This window comes from Echinops telfairi, unplaced genomic scaffold (genome assembly GCF_000313985.2).
Source record: "Echinops telfairi isolate 266 unplaced genomic scaffold, ASM31398v2 ScPeMD7_3533;HRSCAF=4204_0, whole genome shotgun sequence".
NCBI classification, from domain to species: Eukaryota; Metazoa; Chordata; class Mammalia; order Afrosoricida; family Tenrecidae; genus Echinops; species Echinops telfairi.
Window position 1 is genome coordinate 30952823 of NW_022107431.1, and position 24845 is coordinate 30977667.

Sequence of the window (24845 nt, forward strand, 5' to 3'; positions counted from 1 at the left end):
CTCCCAAAATGAGTAAAATAAAATTTACGCCTCAGGCGTCTGTAATAAATCAATGGTAAGGCAGGCTTTTGTTACTAGCAGAGCATGAAAGAGCTTTCTTCACCCACATTTTGATACTGCCCTGTGGTCTAAGACTTTTGTGACTTTCCAATGATATTGAATGGTATCTGAAATGAACTGTATGGAGATATTGGAAGGATAAACTCTGCTTTATCACAGTACACAAAAGCCAGCAAGAAGTTTACTGATGCAATCACATACATTCATTTTAAGATGTAAGCGTTACAGGCCTGGGCACCAAGTGAAAAAATTTGTAGGGCAGGATTATCTGCTGTATATACTTGAATATAAGCCAACCCAAATATCATCCAAAGCACTTAATTTTACCACAAAAACTGCATTAAAAATGTGCTGAAAAACTCGGCTTATACACAAGTATATATGGTGATTGGCAGAATCCCCTATGGGAAACCACCATTTGGGGCTACCAATATGGAATGAATTCCTTTCTGTAGAGCTTTTCCTCTGTTGTGAAGTTTACATGCATCACACCATTTCCAACCTGCACGGGAAGTCCATACTTTCCATAGCCGCAGCAATGACTTTGAAATGGTGACCTGGAGTGAGAAGACACCTTCCAAGATCTCTCTCTCTTTTCTGAGCAGAAAATTCCCACGATAAAAACCCTGGAGTCCACCCCAGAAAGAAAGTGGCACACTCGAGAAGGTACAATGTTAGCTTCTGAAGTTTTACTTTTGTTTAACACATGGGGTTCACACACAGAAGCCCTCTAACACCACACACAATCCCATAACCAAAGGTTTCAAGGTTATCAACACGCTTTAACTATGTACACCGTCTTCTTTCAACAAAAGTGCAATCCAGACATCTTGACAAGAAATCTTTACTGACAAGAATGCGTTTTTGAGCTGGTTTTCATGGCGGCCATTGGTGATATGCTTTTTCAATTGCCTGGAATAATAAAAAGGTCAAGGAGACATGGAGCTGGATTGGGTTAGGCAGCATCCATTGGGTAAGGAACTGCAAGGGTGACCAGGAGCACTTTCTGCAAACCTCCTTCCAGCTTCTGTCGAAAATCAGTTAAGGCTTGCTTGTCACTTGAGGCTAAGCAAAGGGCTGGCAGGAGTTAGTGACCTGTGCACAGAGCCGAGACTTCAGCTGAAGCACCGGTCTTGCAGGACTAAACCCAAGATGGTAGCCAGTTAGTTTTGGCGATGATGTATCATGTGACCTGTCAGTACACGTGCTAGCGTTCTGGTTTGACAGCTAGTATTCTTTCATGATGAATTAATTTCTCCAAACTGTAAGAAAATACTTTAAATGCAGAAAGATTTAACAAAGATAAAACAAAGTTTTAACAAAAACTGGAAATTAAAGGGTGTCTGGGGAAAGCTCTTCCTTAATTGGGGCAGAGTAACCGATGCCCTGATGCCAGGACACAAAGTCTCTCCTTCAAGGTGCATGCTCAGCACCTTGACTGCTGCAGGTGGGGAGCTGAATGGACCTAGCGAGAAAGTGCCCAACCCCAGGAAGTCACTTTCTCCTCACCGAGAGATGTTAACTAATTGAGCAGATAAGTTTATTTGCTCAAAGTAATAACTCCTAAAGAGAAATGATGTTTTTTAAAAAGAACAAACATTAGAGTAGATGAAAAATCAATTTGAAATTATTAAAAGTGGGTCATTTTATTGAACTGAAAACTGGGAAAGCAGAAATTGGTTCTCTTGGGTGACTAACACCCCTTCATGTCCTAGCCACCTACAAAAATAATCATCTTTCTTGACATATTCCAATTCCCATCAAGGTACTCAGCACCCAGCGTTTTGAGAAAGCTTGGGGAAAGCCCTAAAGTCAGCAGAATTTCAAAATGAGATTTATCTCACAGGGTTGCAGACTCAGTTTTATTTTATTCTCAAGGCAGACAAATTTTCCCTTTTAATCAAGAACATAACACCTTAACGGCAAAATATCTCCTCAGGTCTGACACCTCGGCCCATCTTTTCAGGTCACTGCAGCATCTATAAAATTCTAATTTTATCATTAAAATAAAGGACCTGAGAAAAATCTGCCCAATTGCAGTGAAGTCTCATTATGGAAAACAAGACATGGGGAAAAATATTTACTGCGGCAAACACAATACCCATATTGTTTTAGACTGAGGGACTTGCTGAATGCAGCCTTATAGGGAAACTCTAGTTTCAAGGCAATATACACAGGTAGCATGATAAAACTTTAGCTGGGCTAAAGAACAGAATTACCAATATTTTAAGTTCAGAAATAAAATCCAATATGTATTCTAGAGACCAGAGAAACTTACAATTTTTCTATTTGGGTAGACGAGAGGATCAGCGAGGAACAAGCTAACACGCGATGGCAGCTTTCGCCCGGCAGACACATTTGCAAGGGCCCGTCTATACCCCTCTTTCAGTTACCTCGAACACCAGCACACCTCTGCTGCTGCTCCGTTTCTCACGGGCACTTGGAGCATCTCACCCACAGCGAAATATTTTTCAGATCATCAAGCACCAAGCCAGCTGCAGCAAACCACTGACAGTCACCCAGACGGAGAGATGAAGATCGGTGGGTGCACTGGCCCGTTAGTGCTGTGCCGTCTGAAACCACACATCCAGGATTCGGTGCCATAGAAATGATGGTGATGCCGGAAACACTTCCACAGCGAAGAGCCAGTTTCCCCAAAGAAAAAAATGGTATGCCGCCAAATAAGTAATTAAAAACATCTAATGTGGCGACTCATAAAACATGGTATGTTCCACATTCTCTTAGCATGTACATAGTTGAAATTAACAGACACATTTTTAAGAATAAGTCACATTCCAGTTCCAACTGTATAAATCTATGGGGTGGCCTGATTTAAATCACCAAAAGGCTGAATTTTGGAAAGCCCAATGATCTGACTGATCAAGTTCTATCTAGTGACACCTTTTTTCACCAATGAAAAGGTACTAGCGGGTTAACGTGTATGCCTGCGGACTTGAAAGGTGGAAGTTTGAGGTGGCTCAGAAGAAAGGCCAGGCAACCCCCTAACAAAAGAAAGCAGCCACTGAGAACATAATGCAGTGCCTAGGTGGGCACACATGGGATTGTTTTGACTTGAATCGCTCAATGGCAACTCATGAAGGTGTAAGGACCTTAGGAATATGTGCTTTTTCTTATTGTTATGATTACTGCTTTTTTTTTCAAAATGAAACACACTTAACAATATTGAAATTATTCTTTTCCTTCGCTTTCTCTCACATGTGCACTCTCCAAAAAAAAAGAAAAGCGTTCCCTTTCTCTCTTGGTCAAATCTTGCACTTCTCAGCATTAAAAGGGTAGTGCATGGGGAGATGATGCTGGGGGGCAGTGCTTGGTGGTGAAACTCCCCACTGGGGGTCTGTGGCTATAACGTGTACGTGGGAGCAGAGCTGACAAAAGGACACAGTGACAAGGATCAATCGTGACCACCCAAATCCCACGAGGTGTGCATCTCCTCCTGGAGCTGTTTTGGCAACTTCAGTGGCGCAATTCAAGTGAGAGATTAATCCTCTTGGATCCATGAGCACCGTTTCCAAATTTCCAAATGAACTCTGATGCTGGTCAGCTTCCCTACAACTATTTGTCACAAAAACAGCCTCTCTCTGTCCTGTCATGTGGGCAACATCTTCAGTACAGAAAAACAGCGATCGATTCCACCAGTGATGGGCACGGCACATGGCCCACATCAAGCAATCTCTCAGCACAGGCCGCCGCCACATCAGCGTGCTGAAGAGCATTAAGCCCAGACAATCTGCTACACACTCGGCTCTCCAGGGACCAGTTTACATTCACTTGTCACTTATTTCTCCCAGGGTCCCTGGAAGAGCTGCCTGTCTTCAGACAGCGACCACCATGGGGAGCACTTCGCCTGGCCCCGGCTGTGCATTCAGCCCCCAGGACCTCCCCGTCCTCCTCACCCCACCTTAAAGCTGCACAGACTCCACCCAATGGGGAACCACCCGCTACCCCAACCTCACAGGACCACCCGTGTGGGTTCCGGTCAAACCTCGACAGACACCCGGGAATCAGCGCACAAGGGGGGGGGGGTCCATTTTAGTGGCACACACACAGTCACTCTCCTTCAAAGAAGAGAAGAAATGAATGTCACATAATGTTTCCCTATAAAAGATACGTAATAAAGTAAGAATACCAATAAAATAGCTATTACTAAAGCAAAGCTGTCATCAATAAGCTTCGAGGACTTTGAAGGAGGAGAATGGCTTCACGAAATGGTAGTCCAGATTCCCGCAGTGCGGACACTGCTGGACGTTACTGTACTCGGAGAAGTACTGCATCCCGATGCGCACGTCAATCACCGGTTTCCCACAGTGCTTGCAGTTCAGGCGGGCCTGCCGGAGACACAGACACACACGTCAGCAAGGCGCGCAGGGCTGCTCCCCTTATAAAGGCCACCCAAACAAGTGTGTGTGACTGTCCTCTAGGGAAATGGACCAAGAGTTCAACGGCCAAAAGCGGGGTCTACACAAGCTAAGAGGGCAGTCAGCTGCCAGCTAGCTGGCTACAACTCCCAGTGACCTCCCCCACACGAGAAGGTGGGTTGCCCCGTCCTGCCCACCTGCACAAGTCTGGAGATGCTCCAACCCACTGTCGCTGTGCAAATACGTGGCCAGCTCTGGGGCACTGTTGGGTAGGTGTTGGGCCTGCTAACTGAGAAGTCACCAGTTCAAACCCAGGAGCTGCTCCTGGGGAGAGAGCTCAAGCTTTCTGTTCCTGTCCAGATTGACAGCCTCAGACACCCCATATAGAGTTGCTGTGAGTTAAAATGGAATCAAAGGCAGTGGCGTTTTGTTTTGCCAATCCAGGGAGGGCTTATCTTCTGGCACTACTGGGACACTGGTCTGTGTGATCCATACCGTTTTCACTGGCTAATTTTCAGAAACAAGTTGCCAGATCTTTCTGCCTAGTCTGGAAGTTTATCCTGGGGCTTTCTGGAACCCAAAAGAGCATGTTGCATCTCCATTCATGCCCAACCTCCACCTAACAGTAGGACGTCTGAGGATTTAGTAAATGGCCAGAAATCACACACGGCCAGCTCGATCTCCATCCATTACGAAAAGGTAGTAGAAAAATAGCATGGCATTTTGTTTGCCTAAAATGCCTGTGAAGTAGGGAGTGGTATCTGACTTTGATAATGAAACTGAGGCACATCACGGTTAGGTACCAGGCCCCAGATCCCGGAAGGAAGCAGCAGAGCTGGGGTTTAAAGCACGGTACTTGACTCCAGAGCCACTAGACCAGGATGCAGCTCCTCATGTGGCAGTGAGCCCCCAGCCATAACATTATTTCCATTGCTCCTTCATCACTGTCATTTTGCTAGTTATGAATCCAGCGAACCCTGTGAAAGGGTTGGTCGACCCCCAAAGGGGTCTTGACTCACAGGTTGAGAACCACTGCTCTAGACACTCTCTAACCTGGGCTGGGAAGCCCTCCAACCAACAAATCCCTCCAAATGACATCAAGAGCCAGATCTGGGCAAACCCCTCTTTATCCACCTCCTTAATTGGCTATTCCTTTCTAGTCATTAGCACGGCTTCCTTTGGGTTCAAAGTCTGATCGGAAAACTTGTTTGGACTCTTCAGCAGTGTATAAGGTGTGTATCTTTACAGTGACTTGATCTAATTGAGTCTTTATAAAAGCAAACAGTGACCGAACGTGTCTATTGCCGTTCAGGGCCAGAAACAAAAGATGCGGCTTTAATGCTGTGAGGGAGAAGCAGCACAGAGTGAGTACCAATTTGCTGTGTGTGGCGGGATGCCATTCTACCTTTTCTCTCTGAAGATTTGGAAGCACTCCCACTGGCCCTCAGTGGGGCAGGAGGGGAGGCCAGCTTGGGAACAACAGGCTCTGGCCCTGGGCTGGACCCAATCCCAGCACTCTCTGGCCTCCAGTGTGGGTGTAAAACCTGGAAGGGCAGGGGGCCGGGGTGGGGGGTGGGGGGGTGTCATCTCCAGCTGTAACGTTAACTCGTCCATGCATTCTTTCATGACTCTGGGTCTTGAAAAGCGAAACCTCTGGGCTGTGTGTGGAGGGGGGAGAGCTGGCACTAAGGCATGGTCACTCCAGTGAAATGAATGTTCGAGGGCATGACACACTAAATGCCAAGGGCAGTTAAATCTGGAGATGGGTGCGGTGCATTAGGATAGTGTCAGAATCACCAGACCAACCTGGAGTCAAAAGGGCAAGTCATGCACGAGGACTTAGGACCCTCGTGGCCAACTGCAGTCAGAATACCAGCCATGCCAAACGTCATTCGAGACATTTTATTTTCCGCATAAGGTGATCATAATAAAGGCACGCTCATTTTGAAAGTCAAACTAAACTATGCAGTGAATGTTGTTAGCGCTGTCAAGTTAATGCCTCTTGGCGAATAGTCGGGATATAACCACGGGCACCACCCAGGGCCTCCATGTGGTGACTGAAACGTTAGTCAGTACTTAAAGTAAAAGCTCCGTGTGGACCATGAGAAGCAAAGGCAATTACTCTTACCCAGGAACCTCGAGGAACATCAACACGTGCTTTCCCCTGCCCCACCCGCACTGCCACCGAATGATTCTAACTCAATAGCCTCACATTTTTATGGGCTGACAGAGAATGGTTTTGCTGGTTCTTCAAAAAACGCTTTTTATCGTGAGTTCGGTCAAGCTTTGTGTAGAGCAAGACAGTTTTCCATTCAAATCCAGATGCACATTTTGTTTCATGTCACGGATTGCAACTCCCACAATATAATATCCCCCGCATTCCACTCCCTGTGTTTCCTGTTTCCGTTCCTCCTCCTTTCCCAAGATGAGCCCTGGTGGCGGAGTGGTTACGCACAGCGCTGCTAACCCCAAGGCGGGCAGTTCAAAACCACCCACCATTCCTCGGGAGAAAGAGAAGGATTTCTATTGCAATCACAGAAGCAGTCTCAGAAACCCACAGGGCCAATTCCACCTTGTCTCACAGGCTCTCCGAGTCTGAAGCGACTCAGTGGCAGCGAGTTTGGTTCTTTGACCCTCCTGAGCGCTGACTTTGGTACATGCTGCCCTTTTGATCTCAGGGTTTGAACATGTGAGATCTCCCTCCCTCTCTGATGACAGTTCCGTTGTGAATGCTCTCAGAGCGATAGAAGACGCCTCCTGGATTACTGTCAGGATTACTAACGGTCCACGCCCATTTTAAGCACCTCGCAAGGCAGGCAGCTTCACTGTTCCACAGGCACAAAAAGAAAATCCTGCCTGCGAAGTAAACCTTCCACTTTCTTGTAAACAAATTGGTCTTGATACACGATACCAAACACTAGAAAGTGTAAGTCTGTGAAGGAGAATTGACGGCTTGTCCCCGCACCTCCCAGAGACGCCCTGTGGCAGGTTCACAGCCCCTTTTCAAAAGGAAAACATACTATATTGCTATTCTGCAACCTAATTTTCTTTTACACTTATTTTTCTGAGATTTCTCCCGGCATGATTTATATCTTGTTCTGCAATATTCTGAGTGACTCCATGGGAGTTGTTCATGAATGGAGCACAATGATTCAGTGCTTGCCTTCTAACTAAACAGTCAGCGTTTCCCACCCAACTAGAGGGCCCTCGGAAGAAAGGCCTGGGGGTCTAGTTCTGAAAGGCCATGGCCTGGACAGCTTGAAAGAGCACAGTTCTACTCGGAAATGGAACTGCCGCCAAGGCATCGGTTCAATCCCATTGAGTGGTTGCAGCTCGATGTGTGAAGTCAGCCAGCACGGCTTTGTAGCAGCTTCGGCTCACTTTCTGGAGCTTCTTCTCCATGGCCCCAACCCCACCCCGAGTCACACACCACAGCCCCTCACTCATCAGGCTCACGTAGGTCAAACCCCGGTCTTAACCTCTGCTCCCTCGGGAGGGGTCAATACCAACCTGACAGCAGGGCGAGGCGGCCAGGATGTCGTAGGTGTACATGGTGCCCAGCTGGTGCCAGCTGCCGTCCCACCGGGACTTACACTTGATGCAGATGATCTTGTGCACCCCCTCCAGGCAGTCCACACACACTGCGTACAGGTGCATGAGTCTCCCTGTGCACAGAAGACACAATGCTGAGTGGCCATCACGGAACCTCGGATTGTCTCCAAAGGGGGCAGACAAGGCCCCATCTAGCAATTATAAACAGACATGTCATCATCTGGATAAACGAAAACATCGAAGTACACAATGCCACATGTTGCTAAGTTACCCTTTTAGAATAATGACGGAAGACTAACTACAGTCCATGGGAGGTAGATTTGAAGCTCAAGCTATTGAAGGCTTCAATTCACTTTCCACCACGTGTCTATCAGTGTGCTGTTCCCGCGGTGGCATCTATGCTGCTGTGCTGCTGGAAGCTGTGCCACTGATATTTCAAACAGTCGCAGGATGACCCAAGGTGAACCGGTTTCCTCGGAGCGTCCAGAATAACAACAAACTACAAAGAATGAAGAAGCTGTCCACTTGTCAGGGATGCGCCACTAAAACTCTTACAGACAGCAGATACACTGAGACTCGTATGGCTTAGCAGCAGGGCACTGTCAGAAACGACGCCAGAAGATGGGCCCCTCGGTTTGGGGGCTCTCAACACAGGGCTGAGAAAGAGCTGCCTGCTCAAAGCAAACCAGCCACAAGGATGTGCGTAGAGTCAAGTTTTCAGGACCATCGTGTACCTAGGAGGCATGACTCAAAATGAGATGTTACAGCTGCAAGTATCTGTTAGTATGTAAGTGGAACGTGGGATGTACACATAAAGCTCAAGCTACAGGCCTTAGTGAGCAGAAATGGACGGGTCTGGCCATTTTGAATCCGACAATCATATGGTTCTTTATGCTGAAAATGACAAAGTCTAAAGGAACGGCATCATCATATTCATCATCAAAAAGAACATTTCAAGGCCTATCTTGATGCCCTGCTGTTAGGATATCTGTAAACATACATGGAAATTTACTCAATACAACTGTTCTTCAAATTGACACACCAACCACTAAAGCGGGTGATGGTGAACTTGAAGAACTCTCCCAGCTTAAGTCTGAAGCTGTTCTAGCATCAATCAAATTGTGCTGATAACTACTGGTGATGGGAATGTTAAACTTGGAAACAAAGAGGAAGGAACAGTACTTAGAAAATATGGTCTTGGTTGCAGGAACAAAGGTGGAGATCACATGCTAAAGTTTTGCAAGACAAATAACTTCATCAAATGTACCTGTTTCCAACATCAAACGGCGACTATGCACACAGATGTGGCCAGATGGAATCCACAGGCATAACAACAGCTACATCTGTGGGCAGAGCAGCCATGAGGGGCTAATGAGGACAGGGTTTCCTGTGGAACAGCCCTTCAATTGTTTCTCTCAAACTTCCAGTTGAAGTCATTGGAAATTAAAACGTCTGCAAGAGCCAAAATATAACCCTCAGTATATCCCACCTCAATTTCAAGAACATCTTAAGTACAGATTTGACACCAATTCGAGAGCATCAGCAATGTCAGACACGAAGAAAGCATAAGGTAATTTAAAAGATAAGAAAGAATGAAAAGACCAAGGTGGAGATCAGAAGAGACTCTGAAATTTGCTCTTGAACAAGATCAGGGCAGCTAAAGCAAATGGAAGAAATGATGAAGTAAAAAATAATTACATGAATAACCATGAGTACAGGAAGAAGAGAATGTTCTAGAATTGATTTTAGTGATGCCTGGATGTGACTGAATTACTGAATAGTATGACATGTGGATGAAGTGCCATTAAAACTGAAGAAGTAAAGAAGTTGAACAACAAATTTCAAAGGGCACTAAACAAGACAACGTAAAAGCATTCTAAAGAAACGTGCAAAAGTGTATAGCGTTAGAAAGCCCCAAAGGAAGAACAGCATGCTCAGCATATCTTAAACTGAAAGAACGCAGGAAAAGCTCCATGTCTTGAGTTGCAATATTGAAGAATTTCATGGTCAAAATGCTGAATGACAGAGGAAGCATAAAAAGATGAAAGAATGCAAAGCCCTGTACCAAGATAAACTGGTCAGCACTGAGCCATTACGCGGATTCAGATATGATCAATAACTAATGATATCAAAGGGAGAAGTCCAGGCTGCACTTAGTGAAATCAAGGTTCCAGGAGTTGACTAAATTACCAATAGAAATGTTTCAACCAGATGAAGGAGCACTAAATCAGTGGCGAGTTGCCAGAAACTCACACTGGAACAGGAAAGGATGTAGAGTGAGGCGCTATCACTGCTGACATCAGATGGATCTTGGCTAGAAGCTGAGAACACCAGAAAGATGTTTGCTTGTGTTTTATTGACTATGAAAATGCATTGGCCTATGGATAAACTATAGCTAGCCTCTAGAAGAATTCCAGAACACTTCATTGTGCTCATGCAGAATTTGTACTTGGATCTAGATGTAGTCATCCGAGCAGAACAAGGGAATCTTTCGTGGTTTAAAATCAGGAAAGGTGTGCATGAGGGCTGTGCCCTTTCACCACACTTATTCAATATGTATGTGGAGCAAATGATACTAGAAGTTGAACTATATGGAGAAGAATGTGGCATCGAGCTTGAGGGAAGACGTATTAAGAACCTTCAGTATTCAGATGGCACAAACATAAAAGCAAGAGGACTTGAAGCATTCGCTCCTGAAGGTCAAGGACGATAGCTTTCAGTACGATTGCAACTCAGTGTGAAGAAAACACAAATCCTCACAACAGACAACATCATCATAAACAGAGAAAAGATTGGAGTTGTCCAGGATTTCATTGCTTAAATGTAAAACGAGCGCTGTGGAAGCAGCCATCTAGGCGCCAGGTGACGTACTGCACTGGGCAAATGTGCTGCACAGACCTCTTTAGGGCGTTTAAGGGGAAGGCTGTCATTTTGAGGACTAAGGTTCACCTGACCCAGGCCATGGCATTCTCTAACCTAACATGATGTGAAAGTTGGACAGCGAATAAGGAAACCAAAGTGAAACAGACACACGTGCATTACGGTGCTGGCAAAGAATATTCAAGGTACCCGGGGCTGCAGGCGTGCAAGCACCCACCCATCAACCTGTCTTGGAAGAAGTAGAGTCAAAATGTGTCCTGGAAGCAAGGATGGCGAGCCTCGGTTCTCACATGCTTTGGACTATGACCAAGATCAACTAGTCCCTGGAAAGGACAGCACGCTTGATAAAGTAGGGCAGTGGGCGGCAAGTAGACGGGAGGAGACAAACTGACACGGTGCCTGCAGCATAGGGTCCAACCTAACAACGGTGAAAACGCAGCAGGGCCATGAAGTGCATCCTTCTATTGTACATTAGGACGGACCTGACGGCACCTAACAACAACAATTCACTGTTCTTAAAAGTGCTGCTAAGTTTATATAGTAAGAGCATATGCATTCAAATGACCCAGACACACCTTCGTCACACCTGACAACAACAACAGGGAATTTCTGCTCAGAAGTCTATGTGTGGCAGAGGGAGGCTGGACAAACAGCACTGGGGAGTGATCACGGGTGCCCGTCCCTGAAGAGATGAACACACAGTAAGAATGACCGAGAGATGGCCCCACACCAAAGGGGAGAACTGAGCCTGGCAGGAATGGGGGCTTTAGAGTCTAAGCTCTATTCCGGTAAGTCCCATCCTAGAACAGTCAAGTGTCTGTCTTGGTATTGATAGCCCAGAATTATACCACAGCCAGAACTATGTTAACTGTTCTCGAAGTTGTTGCACCGTCACCACATCTAATTTAGGAACCAGAATTATATCTTTCTTGTAAGTGGTTTTTAAAAATAAGTTAAATGTCTTGTTATTTACTGGAATCGAAAAAGTCACCAAGTGGCTCAACCTTGTTCTCCTCTCATTTACCAACATCTCACTGCTTCTGTAGAAGAACCAGGGATCAGATGGTCTGAGAGCATCCAGGACCGGCCTGTGGGATGCGTAACAGCAGCACTGCTGTGCTCTGTTTGGGGACCAGAGAGCCGCTCTGTAGTCCAGTAGAGCACCAGAACCCTCTCTCCCAGGTGGCTTGATTCAGGACGTGCTTCCCGGTGCCAGTTAGACCAGGGATTTCAACTGTCAGTAAGAAGCAGCCTGCCTATTACCTGTTAGAAAAGGGTCCGTGGTGCTCACAGGGAACCCCTCCATCTCACTTGCTCCCTAGCTCTGCCTCCCCATGACGGAAGGAACCTTTGTAGCCTCGGTATCTTGTACAATGTTGGGGGGGGGGGCGTGGAAAGCACCCTGGAGTGTGTGCTGGATGAACAGGCAGTGCATGTCAATAGCCAAGGACATCACGAGATGGGGACCTCTATGCCGAGGGTGCTAAGAGTGACCAGGACTACTTGGCAGTACCACCCACCCCGGCTCTGGGGCACTCTGGGTCCAGTCTCCTCCTACACCTACTCACTGTAGTTCTGACACATCCAGAGGCACAGGCTAGTGCTAGGAAGGGGTAGGGGGCAGAGGTTGCTGCAAAAGCCAGGTGCTGCTGGCAGTGGTGACAAATGCCTGTTACAGACTACCTGTGACTCGGTGCTGTGCTTTGAGCCCTGTGTGAATCATCTCACATCACCTTCATCACAACCCCAGGAAGCAGACACGATTGTCGTCCCCACATTAGTCAAGAGGAAATGAAGCTCTTTAGAGAGTTTAAGTCTCTTGTCTAAGTGGCAACGCCCAGACTTCCGTTCATGAGACCTACTGCCCAGACTGAGTCTCTAGATCTGTTTCCATTTCTAATACACATTGTCTCAAGCACAAAGAACGTAGCGTTTCTCAAATGCTACAGACATGAGTTCGATGTGAGTACAGGGGGTGGATTCCAGAGAGAACCATCACGTGTGGTTCAAAGTAGTGAAGCCCAAGGGCAACTGCCTAAGTAAAGTGATCTTTACAAATGATCCAAATCGAACAAAGATACATGCTCAGAGGAAGAGTCCAGAACTGAAGCGGAAAGAGGAGGAAGGACAGGGCAAGGGAGCACCACCCCACGAGAGCGACCTCACACCGAAAACCCAGCGTGGGCTCCGTCAGCAGCAGTTCGCCAGGCACAGCCGGGGGAATCCTGCAGCCTGCAACAAGATCGTTCTATTTTGAGTCTAAAATGCTCTAACGAATGACATCAGACTACAGCAGACTTCTCGGAGACGGGCCACTAAGAAAAGGCTCATGGCCGGGTCTCAACTGTGGCTCAGGTGACTTTCCTGACTCGGATCGAACTCCCGATCTCAGACTTTCTAAGTACTACTCAAACTTCTCAAATCACCTTGCCTTGCATTCAACACCACCTCTATTTTATGTGTGTGTACACATATGTGTATTCAGACACACAACTACTCTCGTAAAGGGTGACAGTCTCAGAAACTCACAGGGGCAGTTCTACCCTGTCTTACAGGGTGACTATGAGTTGGCATGAGCTCGATGACAGTGGGTGAGCTTTTCTCTCTCCATTCTCTTACCCACGATGCCCTTGATATTTGGAATTGCTAGAAGAACTAGACTGTGCCGGCCACAGACCATTCTGATGGGGCCAAAGAAGGCCCCAGACAACACTGGAGAAAAATGTAGAGCAAACAATGAAATCATAAATGATTAAATCGCAATCATTTGATTAAATCAAAAGACTCGATGTCTAGTTTGACAGAGACCAGTGGAAGTCATGATACTGTGGCCCTTCATCATTCTTCAAAGTTGGAGTTGCACCCAAGTTTGCCCCGCCAGGGATCTCCTTGGAACCAAGCCAGAGAAGGGTCTAGGAAGTGGACACTCATGCTCACGAGAACATACTCTTCAGAGTCATGACCCTCCGAGACCAAAGGGGCAGTGTTTGCCCCAAAACACAGCTCAGCAGGCAGCCAGGGGCCAGAAAGAGGATGAATGGATTTGGGTTAAGGAAGCAGGATGTGGAAAGGATTACAATGAGAGAATTACAACAAATGCCATGAAACAATATGTGTATAAATGAATGATGGAAAAACTACTTTGCTGTGTAAACTTTCAACCAAACTACACACACACACACAAAGTCTGGGTCTGGGGCTCTGTCACATACTTTTCTTTCTCATTCTCTCTCCATTCCATATATCACATCGTTCAGCACACATGCTTCTTCCTGATAGTACTCGCTGGACATCTCCACTGCAAGTCAGATTATTGCCTCGCACCTGATGCACACAAATGATTCCAACCTCCTTCTCCTCAGCTCAGGGCTCTCACCCAAATGTCTCCACACCTGTCTTTGACAGTGCCACTTATCTGCCACCAATGCCTCCTCATCCTTCACAGAACCTGTTCCCTAAACCAGAACCTTCTTGTTAAAACTATCTGCCAGATACCCTGTCCTCTCAGGTCCCTTCTCCTCCCACCTAGAACCCTGAAGGCTGTCTTGACTCTGTCTCTAAGGTCCACCCCTTTCAGCTACTTTGATCTTGTGCTTTTAAAAAGCTGCGTAGCTTGATGGATGTAACGGAAGGGCAAAATAGCAAACACAACGTTACACATGACTTTATACCAATAGCTACCCCTCTCCCACAAAGGAGTGTAAGGAGGCTGACACCACTTAACTACATTCAAACGCCTCATGGGATTCCTTCTTGTGGTTGGAAGGCTCAGGGTGATGGCTTCGCGGAGCTCTTCAGTCTGCTGGCCCAATACCAGTTTCAGCTACTGCTGCAGTCTCCACTTCGGTGAGTAGTTGCCTAAGGTCTTAAAAGCTGCCCAGCAGCCACCCAAAACGCAACTGCTCTTGATTCACCGATCAGGATCAGTGGAGGAAGGAGACCCAGGAATGGGAGAAGAAACGAGACTTCTGGTCTACTCGCCTCCATGAACTCCAAGGTGCTTAGCCTAGAGACGAGAACTGGAGGGTCGCTGGCTACCGTTACTAAGTGTTCTGATGAAGGATTCAATAGATAAGTCCTTATCAAAAGAGGGAAATATGAGACAGAATTTCACATTTCTTACCAAATCTCAACTGATTGGATCTACTGAAACTGAAGAATTATGCAAATTTGTCTGAGAAATTGAAAAGAATTGAAAGCATTCATTGAAGTAAACTCTAAACTCACCTAGTCAGCAATGTTTGCCAGGAGAACTGCACACGTTTAAACTGGCAATTACACTGGCAATGGTAATGCCAGAGCACACGTGAGCGGACGGTGGTGCGTCTCCATCAACAGTGGTGGGAAGATGTGGGTACAGAGAACGGGAATGGCAATGCGACGTGAGGAATGCGATCAAGGGTACTGAACTGTGCATGTGGAAACTAAAGAGGGCTGAATATTCTGTTGTGCATCTTTTCACCAACATCAAATAAAAAGTTACACATTAGAAACAAACACTAAACCCTATAATTTCATAAAAGACATGGCAAAAGCTCATTATGACAGCTTGCGAATGCCTCCACAACCTATAACCCACTGTGTCGACTCATTTCTCGTTCTAGAAGCTCGCCCCAGACGCAGTTCAGTCTCTGTTCCCCGCAATGCAACCTGACCTTTCTGACCACCGTTTCTCTGCTCAGGCTGCATCCATGTCCTCAACAAACACCTCTCAGAACTTAGACCCTCTGCCTATCAAACCTCTATTGTGCTAATCAAAATTGCTTCCTTTAAATACTATGGGGAAAAAACCTTTCTCCCTTGTAAATTACAGGATATATAGATAGACTTGCTTACATTGAATGGTAAAAATAATGGATAAAAAGAGTTTAATGTACGATCTCAACAGGCAGCTCAATGAGTTGTAAAGTATAATTAGGAAATGTGAAGACTTAGAGAGTCCAAAAGGAAAAATATGCTTGGCATTTCTCAAGCTGAAAGGAAGGAAGGAAAAACACACGCCTTGAACTGCAGTACTATGGGATACTATGGTACTCCTGTGGGCAAAATACTGACTGACGCGGGATGCATCACAAGACAGATGGAATCCACAGTCACTATCACACACACACACACACACACACACACACACACAATGGGTCCACATTCAAACATTCAAAGAGGTAATGCATGGTCAAGAACCAATGGTATTTTCAGACAGTTGGGTTAAAATGTAATAACTTAATATCTGATCTCCCTTTTGACACAATTTAAAGCTGTTCCAGTTTAAAGAAGATGAAAAAGGAATGAAGGGGAAATACATGAGGATTAAGGCCCCTGTAAATCCCCTCTGACCACAGACGAAGAGTGTGAATGGCTTTGCTATCATGCAGAACACATTGGAAAGTGGATCGTTACAGATGCAATTAAGATGAAATTTAATGCCCTACCATTTGCTCTCCCTTATGATCCATTTAAATTTGTTATAGTTTTTAGTATTCTCTGCTTTCTTTTCAACTGAGGTTTTTATCTGATTTACTTTATTGTTTGTTTGGTTGATCTTTTAAAATGTTTTGCTGTATGTGAAATCCAAGATAGGTAATTCTATAGACACAGTAACTAAAGGAATGGTTCCTTAGGGGTGTGGCAAGGGAGTTTGGGAGGAAATGGGAAGCTAATAATGATGAGTACAAGAATGAAAAAAATGTTCTAAAACCAACTCTGGTGATGATTATACAACTCTTTAAGATGTGACTGAACTACTGAATTGTATGCTCTCTGAATTCTATGACAATGAAACTGTTGAAAAACAAGCAAACAACGGTGCTGAAGGAAGAAGTCCAGGCTTCACTGAAGGCACTGGCCAAAAGTAATGCTCCAGGAATTGGTGGAATACCTCCGGAGACGTTTCAGCCATACGGAGACCATGCTGGAGGTGCTCCTCAACTATGACAAGAAATTTGGAAGACAGCTACCTTAGCAGCCAACTGGAAGAGATCTGTATTCATACTCGTTCTAAAGAAAGGGAACCCAACTGAAGGCAAAAAGGATCAAACAATATCATTAATATCACACACAAGCAAAATCTTGCTAAAGGTATTTTTCAAATGGTTGTAGCAATACATTGACAGGGAACAGCCAGAAATTCAAACTGCATTCAGAAGAGGACATGGGAAGAAAAAATTTCACTGCTAATAGAGGATGGATCTTAATTGAAAACAGAGGGCAACGGAAAAATGTTTACTCGTATTTTATTGGCTCTGCAAACTGTGTGGATCCTAACACATTAAGAAGAGCATTTCCAAGAATGGGGGTTCCAGAGCACTTCACTGGGCTCCTGCAGAACCTGCACATATGCCAACTGGAGGCTGTTCAAACTGAGCCAGTGGACACTGTGTGGTGCAGAACCAGGAAAGTGATGTTCCTGTCACAGGTCTATCTTTGTACCATGCTTACTCCATCTGCATGCAGAGTACTAACGTCAGAAACTGGAAACGGAAGACCTCGGCCCCGGGACTGCAGGAAGAGACATACGCAGATAGCACAACCTTGCTTGCTGAAGGGAAAGCAAACTTGAAGCAACTTACTGATGGAGATCAAGGACTACAGCCGCCGGTACGCGTTCCACCTCATTACAACGAAAACAAAGTCCTCACAATTGGACCTTTAGTAAGCAGCCGCAGGCACCGGGAGAAACGGCTACAGTTTTCAGGGATTTCATCTGATGTGGATCCACAACAGACATTCATGGAAACATAAGTCTGGGACTCAAATGATGCCCTCACTGCACTGGGCAAGTGTGGTGCCAAAGCCCTCTCGGGAGCGTCAAAGAGCGCAGGGCGGAAAAGACTGAATAGAGCATGCGCTGCATAGGAATGAACAAGCCTATCTTGGGATAAGTACAGCCGGAATGCTCCTTAAAAGCCAGGAGAGTGAGACTTCATCTCGGGGACCCTGGACATGTTCTCCGGGGCAGCAGTGTCTGGAGAAGGACATCGTGCCCGATTGGTGAGAAAAGGAGCACACGCCACGAGGTGGACTGCACCAGTGGGCTCAAGCCTAAGGACTACGCGGATGACACGAAACGGGGCAGTGATTCCTTGTGCGGTCCACAGGGTGCTGAGTCAGAACCCACTCAACGGAACCTAAAAGCCGAACACTCTAAAATCACAATCGCCCTCCCTAATGCCTGCTTTCCTTTCCACTGTTTTGTTTACATGGTTTAAAAGAACACCGGTTCTGGGGCACAATGACTTTCCAAAGGTAAATATTTTGTGACAAATGACATGATTGCCCCATTTTCTCTAAATATCCTCCCAATTATGAAACTGCATTTACCAGCAATCCTCTTCCCAGATTGCATCAAAATGAAAACATAAAATCACCCACTAGGACAACTGTGCTCGGTACATTGACAACAGGTTTTAAAAAACACCCAAACAAAACCCACGCAGCTGGGTGATGCTGCAGCACATGCCGGTTACCTCGCCCCGGCCTAGAACAACGAGACGGCCTAGAACAACGAGACGGCAACAGCAACGAAATGAAGCCAAATGGAAACAATTCCATCTCGCTGGCTTCTCGGCTGCTGGCAAAGACAAACCAGGCAAGGCGAATAAACACCTCTACCTTGCAGATGACAAGGAACATCGTATTCAATCTCCTCGTGTCTCGATGGGCTCAGGAAGAGAGTTCCGTCCACCAGTGGGAACTGTTCGAACACCGGGAGGGCTCGGTGGCACAGCGCGCAGTTCACGACATTCCGATGGCTGGCGCTGAGCGCCGCCAGGATGAACTTGCGCAGATCCTCGCCCTGGCCCACCTGGGCGTCGTCTTCCATGCGCACGTGGAAAGTGTTCAGCTTGTGCCTGGGGATGTGCGCCAGCAGCTCAGACAGATCCAGGCGCCGCAGGAACTGCACGGGCGCGTCAAAGTGTGCCCCCCGGTGGACCGACAGCCCCACGGGGCCGTAATCCAAGTGGGCACTTCGGAACACGTGGCCCGCGGGCATGGCCTTTTTGTGAGGCTCGAGGTGGATGGCGTTCTTTAAGAACTCCCCGAGGTACCTGGAGGAGCGGGGGCCGCTGAAGTGGGCAGGGGAGAGGATGGAGTAGCCGGTGGGTGGAGACTGGCCGGGGGAGGCACAGGGGGAGCGGGCACCGTAGGCCGCCGCGCTGGCAGCTTTCTCCTGGGAGTTCTGCCGGTCCATGGAATGCCGCCGGGGCAACTCGTGGTTCAGGCCTTTGGAGGGCTTGTTCAGGGCTCTGCACTTTTTCGCCTCCTCCCCCGCCTCCCCGGGGGGCTTCCCTGTGTTTTTCTCTGTCCCCGCGGATTTCTTCTTTCTCTCATCCTGCATCCGCTTCACCTGGTACCAGTCCGTGTCCTTCTTCAGGTGGCCCTGCCCACAGCGGCAGGAGCAGAAGCGGAAGGCCAGGTCGTAACCCTTCTTGGTCCACATGTTCTGGCGGCACTGCTTCTCGTTCCAGCTGCGCGCCCGGCCAATGCAGTTGAACTGGACCAGGATGCTGCTCTCCCACTCGTAGAAGCACTGCAGGTGCATCCAGCTGCTGCAGGGGCACTGCTCGCTGTTGCACACCACCTTCTGGTAGTCGTCCTTCTCCAGGTCCACCGGCCGCCCAAAGCTGCAGATCAGGGGCGTGGCACAGGGGGCTTCTGAGGAGGAACACAAGAGAGAGATGTCAGCACCCACAGCGCGGGGAGCCCAGCTGACACCAGGCCAGAGATCCAGGCCAGCAACACCCCCCCCCCTCCCCGGAGCCCATGCCAGCCAAAAGTTCCAGCCTTCTGGTGTCGAGTCCTGCCGCCGGGATGACCGCCAGAGAAGACTAGAAAGCATCTGTCTGATCTTGGTGTGGCGTCGTGCTGAGATTTACTTTCTGCTACTTGTGACAGGCCAGAAGCGGCACAGAGTTCCAATCCTTCACAGGGCAACCAGCTCGGCGTCAGGACCTCCCACCATATAGTGTGAGGTTTTTCTAAGATGTGGGCCTAATGACAGGAGAGCTCCGGCGTGCCTTTCAAACCGAGTCATTCCAGCCAACGAGAAAAGAATGTGATGAAGCTACTGCACCAAGCAGTTTCTCTTCTGGAGACAGCCACCACACTTGCTGGTATCACAAGGCCTTGTATCGTGGGGCTTAGACTGTCCTCAATGCCACAGGGAAGCCAGACATAGGCCTGCCACATTTCTAATTCTCTTCCATTGTTCGATAGATATCTAGTGGCCCGGGTGTTCATCAACTTAAGGATTGGTCTGCACAGAATTACACTGCCAGGGTGAGGAGGGAGAGGGAGAGGAGGGAAGGTCAAGGGGGGAGGTGGGGGGGGGGGGGGGGGGGGGGGGGGGGGGGGGGGGGTGGGGGGGGGGGGGGAGAAGGGAGAGGGAGAGGGAGAGAGACATGTTCCCACAGCCACCAGGTCAGAAAGCAGCAGCGGTGAGCTTTTCCTGCCCTCTGTTAAACACATGGCCCACGAGCGCTCCCCAAAGCCTGGCAGGTTCCCAAAGAGGGAAAGAAAGCAGGGTGACACAAGAGATCCCATTTCTGAACCACAGACCTGGATCCTGGAAACTTTTCAGTGATCACTACCTGACCGCCGGGCTCATAAGCAAACTGCCAAACAGGTAGAGGTGAAGACCCAGCCCCACTGAACTCCGGCTGCCTTATCGGCAGAGCAGCCACGTCACTGCTAACTCCTCGATGTCCTCAACAGCAAAATGGCTACAATGATGGATGCCACCTCACCGAGTTTTTTGTGGAAAATGAGAGATGCCTTGGGCTTTAGAAGCGCGCTGCTCCGGCGGCCAGGTGGAATGTTCCAGTCCAGCCCAGGACCCCGTCCTTTGTGAGAGGGACTGTGCCATGCAGCGGCTGCGGGCCCAAGCCAGAGACAGAAAGGGGGCCAAGCCCATGGCCCCCATGTAGGGCTGGATCTGGAGAGTGGAAGGCAGGCAGGGCAGGGCAGGAAGGCCATCTGAGGCAACAGCCCGGACCTACACTGGGGTGTCACTGTGACCCACAAGTGCCTCCCTTAGTTGGGGGTTTCCTTGGCTTTTGAAGAACTGTGCAAAATCCCGGCCACTCCCCTAAAGTTCCTCTCATCCATGTGATTTTATCATTCTTCATTTTCCGGTTCTTTCTCTAGCTTCTCTTTACTTCCCATGCCTGTAATGAAGTACTCTCCCAAGGACTGGGTCCTTGGCATTTCCCCCTTTATGGCTCAAGACGGGAGCTAGACTCTAACTGCAGCATTTCTTAGTGGGGCATGACTGGTATTTGGAAGAGCCCTGTGTGTTAAGCATCACTGGACCCTGGGCACAAGTTATCTGTCGGTCCTCAAGCACCCAACCTTCCCACGGTGGTAATCCCAAGTACTCCCTCTGGAGGACAGGCCTGCTCCCAGTAGGAGTCACTAGTCTTGCTCAAGAAGGTTCCCGGTGACATATGCAGGAGCTTATACAATACATACATGCAGCTATACATAAGCAGCTAAAGGAGACCACTAGGCCCCACGCTCCCACAGTCGAGTTGTCTCAGAAGCTTCACCTGAGTGTCGGTGTGGGGTATGAACCTGGAAGCTCCAGGTGGAGGGAGCTTCAACCACACGGGTGAGAAATAACAAGTCACGGAACAAGTGAGTGCGCCAGATGACTCGGGGTTCCTTGGGGTGCAGGCTGATGGGCAGTGATAACAGGAGGGCAGGTTACATAAAAAGAAGACATCAGGGTAGCCCTATTTTTAACCTGAGTTGAAAGCATTTATATCCAACATAGAACTGGAAAAGACAGGTGCTCAAGACAAAAGACACACACAAAGCAGACATTTCTACAAAGAAGATACACAAACAGCCAATAAGTCATGACGAAAACATGAATCAAGTCCACAATAAAATACCACTTTCTATCGACTAGGGCCACTGTGATCGGGAAAACAGGCACTCACACGTACCGCAGGAAAGGTATGGGGCTCTTTGGAAATTGTGTGCATTGTTGGTGGGAATTTTAAATGGTGCAGCCACTATGGAAAAGTTTGCCAGATTTTCCAAAAGCTAAATATAGAAACACCATCTGACCCAGCAATGGAAAATCCTGAGTTTGTACCCAAAAGACTTGAAAATAGGGATCAAGCATGTATGCATACATCAATGTCCATTGAGGCATTACTCAATAGCCAAAGATGGAACCCGGTGTGCACCTGTAGACAAATAAACAAGTAAAATATGGTGTATACACATAATGGGATATTACAGAGTAACTTTAAAAACATTATGCTGAGTTAAAAGGGGGGGCAGACACAAAAGGACAAACATTGTGGTAGGATTCTCTCATATTTGAAAATTTAGAATAAACAGATGCAAAGAGGCCAGCATAGATAAGTGGTTACCAGGGGCTAGAAAGAGGAGGGGAATGCAAGTTACTGCTGAGGGGTTCATGTCTCTATGTGGGGTGATATAGCCAGTTTAAAAACATGCAGTGGTAATAACTGTACCGCAGGGTCAATGTACTGAATGTCATGGATCGTTCCTTTAAAGCGGAGGGAACAAGAGAAAGAGAGAGCTAGAGCTACAAATACAGACACAGAGTCACTCGTCCCCAAATGGAAACTAATCCTAGGGCTGATCTGAGAGAGCGAGCGAGAGAGAGCGCGCCTGAGAAGACACTGAGGAGCAGGCAGAGACCAAGACTGGGGGGAGTGGAGCCCTGCAAAGCACCATTCAAAGCCCGGCTCAGCAGAGTTCACCAGAGACTGGGAAGCAATGGACTGAGAAGACAAGTCAGCAAAGAATCGTGTCAAGGGACGCGGGTGGGTGTTTCAGAATGGAGACGTGTCAGTCATAAAAAGGGCAGGCACACAGTCTGACAGAGATAGCTCTGGGAATATGGCCCTCAGGCACCCTTCCGGCCATACAGCAGGCCTATAAAGGGAGCCCTCCCACCGGGACGTGTGCACTCATATACCGAACTCATGGAGCAGTCTCTGCCCACGGACAAGGCTCAGAAGGCAGGAGGGAAATGTAAGCCCGGGGATCGTGGGAAGAGTGCTGCTTGCTCCTCGAGAGGAATGCAACTGGTGTCCCAAAACAAGATGTGTGCGATTGGCTGAATGTAAACCTGCACACAAATCACTGTAAAAGAATCCAGCAGAATGGCTCTGAAGCTTACATGAGTATGTCCAGGACCACAAAAAAATGGATGGACAACATTGGGCACCTGGTTGTTCTGGTTACTAAACACCTGGCATTTCTTAGATCCACCGTTTCAGATCAAGTCTTATAAAATACAATGTAAATTGTACTTTTTACTCATCAAATGGTGAAGGTGTTTTCACTGGCATTTGACACATCTAAAGTGAAGCTCAGTAAAGGCATTCATTCCCCAGGGATAGAAGAGAAAGGGTTTTTCCCTGTGTCTAAAATAAAAGCAGCCCCCATCTGTTCTCTCTCATAGGCGTGCATGTGCGCACTGCAAATTCTAAATGCCAAGTAAGTATCTATTAATACTTGATTAATAAAAATTAACTACATGTCATAAATTGAATTTGTCCCCCAGATTACATGTCAGCTTGGCTGGGCCATGACTGTCGGTGGTTTGGCAATTTTGCTATGACGTAATCCCCCCATGATGTCATCTGATGTGATCAGCCCTTCCGTTTTAAGATGATTAGGTTGGGATACAACACAAATGGGAAACAATGAAGATGTAAAGCAGCGGGTCTCAACTGGGTGTCGAACGACCCTTTCACAGGGGTCACCTGATTCCTAACAGTAGCAAAATGACAGTGATGATGCAGCAACGAAAATGATTTTATGGTTGAGGGGTCACCACAACATGAGTAACTATATTAAAGGGTCACGGCATCAGGAAGGTTGAGAACCACTGATGTAAAGGCTTTGAGTCCTCAGACTGGTCTCAGGGCGCAATCAGCTGTTTGGGGTTGTCTGCTGCCCTGATCCCCTCCTCTTGCGCTGCAGTGCATTAAAGTCCTGGCGGCTTAGGCTTTGAGGGCTGGCCACACCCCCACTCATAGTGGCTGACATGTACACAGCCCGGCTGGGAGCAGGTGTGGGCTCTTCCTCCCGGGTCGAGTCTTTGAAGGCAGCCGAGCAGGTGTGGATTACAGGCAGCAAGCGGGTGGGATGTGGGCAAAACGAGGGCCCCCTCCATGCACACGGGCAGCTGGAGCTGCTTCACCGGTCTCTATCTGCACAGAGCCAGAGTGCAGGAAGTGCCCAGTAGTGGGTGATGCCATCGTGACAGCTTTTGCAGACATAAAGGAGGAGTCCCTCTGCCCCCATTTTAGCATCCTTTCCTTTAATATGGTAACACTCTGTAAAGAAATATCATCACATTAGTCTCGGCATTAAAAGAGTATTCACTCTTTTAATCCTGTGCGTCTCAAACCTGAGTTAGGCCATCCATGAACTTGAGTGCATTAGCCCTGGGTTAAGGTCAGTGAGCGTGCTAACTGCCACTGCCTTCCATAGACATTCCCTTCAAGGCTCTTCCTCGAAAAGGCTTGAGGATAAAAAAGCAACTGAACTTTGTTTAATTGAATAATTAACATTTTAAAGGACACCAAAGGTCGCAGCTTGGGGGACTGCAGTTAATTGACTGAGTTTACACAACTCTTCTTTCCCCTTCATGGGGCACACCACAGAGCTCAGGCTCTTCCTGCTGGGCATCCTGCTGACCTGCCCTGTGGGTCTGATGTACTGGGGTCCTGTGGATGCAACTTTATTCAGCACCGGTTCAGTGCACGGCCCAGCCGGGTCCAGTGGTGCTAGGAGCAGAAAGATGAGAAACAGGTGTTGGCTCTCGAGCTGTGACCCAGGGAGATGTGACAAAGGACTTCACTACTTTCCCCAGTTAGGATTCTACTGACCTCTACAAAGCAGAGGCTAGGACCACTCTGCAAGATTCCACATTCCTTCATTCTTAAAAAAAAAAATAGCAAACAGAAATGTACTCTCAAAGTGTAG

General features: G+C 47.6%; 1 protein-coding gene across 1 annotated transcript; it reads right to left on the minus strand.

Annotated features, from left to right (window-relative positions):
• Positions 1-2780: 2780 nt before the first annotated feature.
• Positions 2781-21071, minus strand: HECA (hdc homolog, cell cycle regulator). The gene is made up of 4 exons (XM_013004448.2): positions 21023-21071; positions 18477-19520; positions 7947-8101; positions 2781-4406 (listed from the first exon to the last, which is right to left on the minus strand). Exons 1-4 carry the CDS (start codon positions 21069-21071, stop codon positions 4242-4244), a joined length of 1413 nt encoding a protein of 470 aa, XP_012859902.1. The 3' UTR covers positions 2781-4241.
• Between the last annotated feature and the right edge of the window lie 3774 nt (positions 21072-24845).